At 34.2% G+C, this 6,000-nt stretch overlaps 1 protein-coding gene across 1 annotated transcript; it reads left to right on the top strand.

The window, feature by feature from the left end:
- Positions 1 to 708: 708 nt before the first annotated feature.
- LOC131171219 (uncharacterized) lies at positions 709 to 2,637 on the top strand. Its single transcript, XM_058130689.1, has 4 exons — positions 709 to 724; positions 1,131 to 1,380; positions 1,752 to 1,900; positions 2,135 to 2,637. Exons 1-4 carry the CDS (start codon positions 709 to 711, stop codon positions 2,635 to 2,637), a joined length of 918 nt encoding a protein of 305 aa, XP_057986672.1.
- The last annotated feature ends 3,363 nt before the right edge of the window (positions 2,638 to 6,000 follow it).

Below are 6,000 nucleotides of genomic sequence, written 5' to 3'. Positions count from 1 at the left end.
CGTGTCACCTCAACTTCGCAGTTGCATTGGTAGGACACTAGGCATCATTTTGATATTTTGTAGCTAATTTTTACTTCCTCATATGTATTTGAACTTATGTAATGTATTTTGATGTTCATGTAAATAATGAAAGTTATGGTTATGAATGCAAAATTTGAGCATTTATTTATTGTTGTATATGAGCATTATGAGAAATGGATGTTTGAGAAATGAAAAGGTTGTTGAGAACCGAAATTGAAAATTGTTGAGATTTTGGATATTGGAGTTTGAGATGATTGAATACAAATATTGGAAGTGTTTTTAACAGGTTCCGAAGAACTGTTTTCTCCATTTTTAGCCGGTACTCTGCCGGATTTTCTTTAAAATTTTCGGAATCTCAAATAAATGAAAATTTCGATAAATGGCTTAAATAAATTATATTTCACAAATTATATTCGAAAGCATGATAAAAATTAAATAAGGCATATTAGAGTGTGCCAGTACACCGTGTGACATTGCTTACTCGGGTATACTGTACACGGGTAAGGGGTATCACATACAAACTTCAATGGCTGCATGAGTGTGGTGAAATCAAGGTGAATCGACAAGTTCTAATTTCTTTCTCTATTGGCAAGTATAAGGATGAGGTACTTTGTAATGTTATACCTTTGCATGTGGGTCATGTTTTGCTTAGAAAGCCATGGCAATATGATAGGAAGGTGGTACACGATGGTTTCAAGAATAGGTACTCCTTTGAGCATAAAGGCCGAAAGGTGACACTTGCATGCAAGCTTTTGAAAACTAAATGAGGATCAAACAATCCATGGATGAGAGAATTCAAAGTGAGGCCAAGCAAAAAGAAAGAGAGAGAGAAAAGAAAGAGAGGAAAAAGAAAGAGAGAAGAATGAGAGGGAAAAGGAGAGGAGAGAAAATCAAAGAGGAGTGAAAGCAAAAGGAAAGGGCTCGGAGCAAAAGGAGAGTTGTGAGAAAAGTAGAGAGAAGAAAATCAGTTTGTTAGCAAGAGAAAAAAAATGTGAGGCATGCCTATTTCTCTAGTAGACCGATTCTCATGCTAGTGTGTAAGGGAGCTTAAATTAATTTTTTTGACATTGACCCTCCCGTGCCTAATTGTGCTATGTCTTTATTATAAGAATTTGAGGATGTTTTCCCTGAAGAGCTTCCTAGTGGTCTGCCTCCCATTAGAGGCATTGAACATCAAATTGATTTTATGCCTAGAGAAGAGATCCCAAACCGACTAGCCTATAGGACTAATCCTAAAGAATCAAAGGAGCTGCAAAAGCAAGTTGAAGAGCTTCTTGCAAAGGGATACGTGAGGGAGAGCATGAGTCCATGTGTCATCCTAGTGCTTTTGGTGCCAAAGAAGGATGGGACTATGCAGATGTATGTGGATTGCAGAGTTGTATTATTGTAAATCACAGACATTCCATACCTAGATTTAATGACATGCTTGATGAATTACATGGTGCATGCATATTTTCTAAGATTGACTTGAAAAGTGGTTACCATCAAATATGCATGAAATTAGGTGATGAATGGAAATTTGCTTTTAAAACTCAATATGGATTATATGAATGGTTAGTCATGCCCTTTGGCTAATCAAATGCACCTAGTATATTTATGAGGTTGATGAATCATGTATTGCGTCCTTTTCTTAGTAAATTTATTATTGTATATTTTGATGACATCCTTATATATAGCAAAAATTTGGATAAGCATTTGATTCATTTGAGGTTTGTTTTTGATGTGCTTAGAAAGGAACAATTGTATGCCAATCTTAAGAAATGCACATTTTGCATGGATAAGGTGATCTTTCTAGGATTTGTGGTTAGTGGCAAGGGTATTGAAGTAGATGAGGATATGGTAAAAGCCATTAGAGAGTGGCCTACTCCAAAATCTGTGAGTGAGGTTAGGAGGTTCCATGGGTTGGCTAGCTTCTATAAGTAGTCTGTGAGAGAACTTAGTACCATTACCTCACCATTGAATGAGGTAGTGGAGAGGAATGTAGGTTTTAAGTGGGAAAGGGAATAAGAGCATGCATTTAACTTGCTTAAAGAAAAATTGTGTTCTACTCCTTTACTTGCTTTGCCTGATTTCTCTAAAACTTTTAAAATTGAATGTAATGCCTCTGGGATAGGTATTGGTGCTGTTTTAATGCAAGAAAGATGTCCCATAGCCTACTTTAGTGAAAAGTTGAGTGGAGCTGCTTTGAACTACTCCACCTATGACAAAGAGATGTATGCATTGGTGAGGGCTTTGGAAACATGGCAACACTACCTATGGCTGAAAGAGTTTGTTATTTATAGTGATCATGAATCATTGAAGTACTTGAAGAGCCAAAACAAACTCAGCAAGAGGCATGATAAGTGGAGCGAATTCATTGAGTCATTTCCATATGTGATTCAATACAAGCAAGGAAGAAACAATGTGGTGGCCGATGCTCTTTCTAGGAGGTATACTCTTTTTTCCATACTTGATGCTAAGTTGTTGGGTTTTGAATATGTGAAAGAATTGTATGTGGAACATGCTGATTTTGCCAAGATATATGAATTATGTGAGCATGCTGCATTTGATAGATTTTATAGGCAAGATGGTTTCTTGTTTAGAAAAATGAGTTGTGTGTATCAAATTGCTCCATAAGAGAATTCCTTGTTAGAGAATCACATGGGAGTGGTTTAATGGGTCATTTTGGGTTAGCTAAGACTTTAGACATCTTGAAAAAACATTTCTTTTAGCCACACATGAGGAGAGATATAGAAAGAATATGTTCTAGAAGCATAACTTATAAGAAGGCTAAGTCTAAAGTTTTGCCCCAAGGATTGTATATGCCTTTAAATATGCCTAGTGAACCTTGGGTAGGTATATCTATGGACTTCATTTCAAGTTTACCTAGGTCCAAGAAAGGGCATGATTTTGTTTTTGTTGTTGTTGACCATTTCTCAAAAATGGCACATTTCATACCATTTCACAAATCTGATGATGATATGTTGCAAATCCATTCTTCAAAGAAATTGTTAGATTGCATGGTATTCCTAGAACTATTATTAGTGATAGGGATAAGTGATTTTTTAGTTCTTTTTGGAAGGTGTTGTGGGGAATCTAGATACAAAATTATGTTTCTCTACTACTGGTCATCCCCAATCTGATGGGTAAACTGAAGTTGTCAATAGGATAGTAGGAACACTTTGGCGTGCCATGATTAAACAAAATTTCAAGTATTGGGAAGATTATATACCATTCAGTGAGTTTGCATACAATAGGGCCATGCATTCTTCCACTGGTTTTTCTCCTTTTGAGATTGTTTATGGCTTTAACCGACTAACTCCTTTGGACTTGCTGCCTTTGCTTACTAATGAGCTTGCTAGTTTAGATGGAAAAAAGAAAGTAGAATTGGTGAAGAAGATTCATGAGCAAGCATAGCAAAGACTTGAAAGAGTGAATGAGAAGAGAAAAACCACATTCAACAAAGGGCAAAAACATATGGACTTCCAACCTGGGGACCTTATTTAGGTGCACCTTAGGAAAGAAAGGTTTCTTACTAAAAGGAAATCCAAGATTCAACTAAGGAGTGATGGACCCTTTAAAGTGCTTAAGAGGATCAATAATAATGCATACAGAATTGATCTTCTAGGTGAGTATAATGTGAGTGCCACTTTTAATGTTACTGACCTTTCTCCTTTCTATGCAGATGATGACAATTCAAGGATGAATTCTTTCGAATAGGGAGAGGATGATGAGGAGTTGGTTGCACCATTACCGCACCAAGTCCAATTACAAAGTTCATGACAAAGAAGCTTCAAAGCATGGTGTCCAAACACGTTAGCAAGCTCAACATGATGGGAGAATTCGATTCAAAAGAGGAAGCACTCAAGAACACCAATTTCATGGTGGTTGGTATGCTAGCTGAACCATTGGTGCACCATGAAGAGGAATCGGTTCAACCACTTAGGACCGAGGTCTAGGCTGCCCATTTATACAACATTTCATACTCCACATGCTCCAAATGTGTGTCTTAATCTGCCCTAAAGCTGTGCCATTGTTGCGTAATTACTGAAGAAGAGTTTGTCAATCTACAAGCCAAATAAGGAAAAAGCATCAACTCCATTTTTGGTACACTAGCAACCCAAACCTGACACCTATTTTATACACTTTTCAAGGCTGAATTATGTCAATTAAAGCCTTTTTAACCTGATTATATTTGATTATACCCATACTATTTATGTTTGAACTTATTTTTTATTTTTTCTTAAGAAAAGTGTAATATCCAAGCATGGGAAAAACACATTGGTCATTGTCATACTTGCTGGACTACCTTTTTTAAAAGGAGATTTCTCCTTCATTTTGAGTAGATTTGGAGGATCAGAAATACAATTTTCCCTCATTGGAGAGCTTTGCAAATATTCTTACAATATTAGTTCTTCTTAAAACTTAATCCAACTCTTAGCAAATTCAGCCTAGTTTGTTAAGTTTCATTGCATGTTCATGGTTGTCCTTCCATCTTGGAATTTCGGTGTTGTTCTTGGCTATTCCCCTTTATTGCTTTTGGTTCTTCTTGGCCTCCATTAAATGGTTGAAACTGGTTGGGTTTGGTTTATTGTTTTGGAGACGGTTGGGACAAATGTCCCCTTAGTGTGTCTTGGTTTATCGCAGAGGAATCACAGCTTATATCCAAAGGCTTTATTGTACAAGCTACCATAAGAGAATTAAGTATCCTCATAAATATAGGCAACGTGAAGAAAGTGGAGAGATGGTTTCCTTCCCACCACATTGCATGCATATAATAGGAAGATTAGTGCATATCTTCCATTAGGATTTTAAGGGCAGTTGAGACGCAATTTAGTAGGGAGAAGATATCAAGTTTTCGGCTAGTCTTATTACCGAAAATGTTTGGTAGAAAAACTAAGGAAGAAGGTCCAATCTTGTTGCAAACTTGATGCAATCATGGTGCATTTCTTGTTGATTTATTTCTTAATATTTTATGTGAAAAATCTATGCAATCCAAGTACATCTAGACTGTGAAATATATATTTGATTTGTGAGTAACATCTAATTGAATAGACTAGTGATACAAGATTTGTTATGGATTTTCATATGCATGATCCAATATGATTAGTGCCGTATTGATTTTTCTTACATTGTTATAAAAGCCATGTTCTTGTTTTCCTAGTCTAAATATGTTAATTAACATGTTAAACACATGTTCGGGTGACTAGAATTAAATCTAATATCTAGTTTTGCATATTTGAATTTATTGAAATATGTTCAATATGCCTACTTTAAATTTTTTTATCTCTTTGTGTGTTTATTTTGTTATCCATGAATTTTATACCATTATAAAGTAGACATTACAAGTTTTTCATAATTATATTATTTGTATTGTTTGGATAAAAGATGAGAGAGTTATGGTTTTTCAAAATTATCAGAAAGTCACTCGAAATCTAATATCAGGAAAGATTGAAGAAAACCCATTTTAGTACGTTTTCAATCGTGGTGAGAGTGTGTATCCCAAAAGCCTTGGATAGAGCCCTTATATTTTGGAAAATGCCCAATCCAAACAAATTAGAAATATCATGAAATATTTTTTTATTTAAAAAATAGAAAAATAGATTTTTTTTTTTTTTTGCAAAAATAGTTTTCTAAGGGAAAAATTCCTACAAGGTTCTAATAATATTTTTAAAATGTTGATGATGAAAATTTTATTTTTGGGACAATTTTATTTCATTATTATTTTTGGATTTTTTTATAATTATTTTAATTTATTTCTTTAATTTTATTTTAATTATCTTAAAATCATTTTAAAAAGTCCAAAATTATTTAGATATTATTCTAAATTATTTTTTCAATCACTTGAATTATTTTTGTGATTATTTTTATTAATATTTTTTTTGGAAAAAAATAAATATTTTATTTGGATCTTAAATTCTTTCCATATGTGTACAGAAATAGTTCATCTTGTTAGAACCCTTATAGGATCTTTATTGCTCAGCAAAGGGTTAGAGTAAA

This window comes from Hevea brasiliensis, chromosome 12 (genome assembly GCF_030052815.1).
Source record: "Hevea brasiliensis isolate MT/VB/25A 57/8 chromosome 12, ASM3005281v1, whole genome shotgun sequence".
Taxonomy (NCBI): Eukaryota; Viridiplantae; Streptophyta; class Magnoliopsida; order Malpighiales; family Euphorbiaceae; genus Hevea; species Hevea brasiliensis.
The sequence above is the reverse complement of the archived record's forward strand: the minus strand, read 5'-3'. Positions and strand labels throughout refer to the sequence as shown.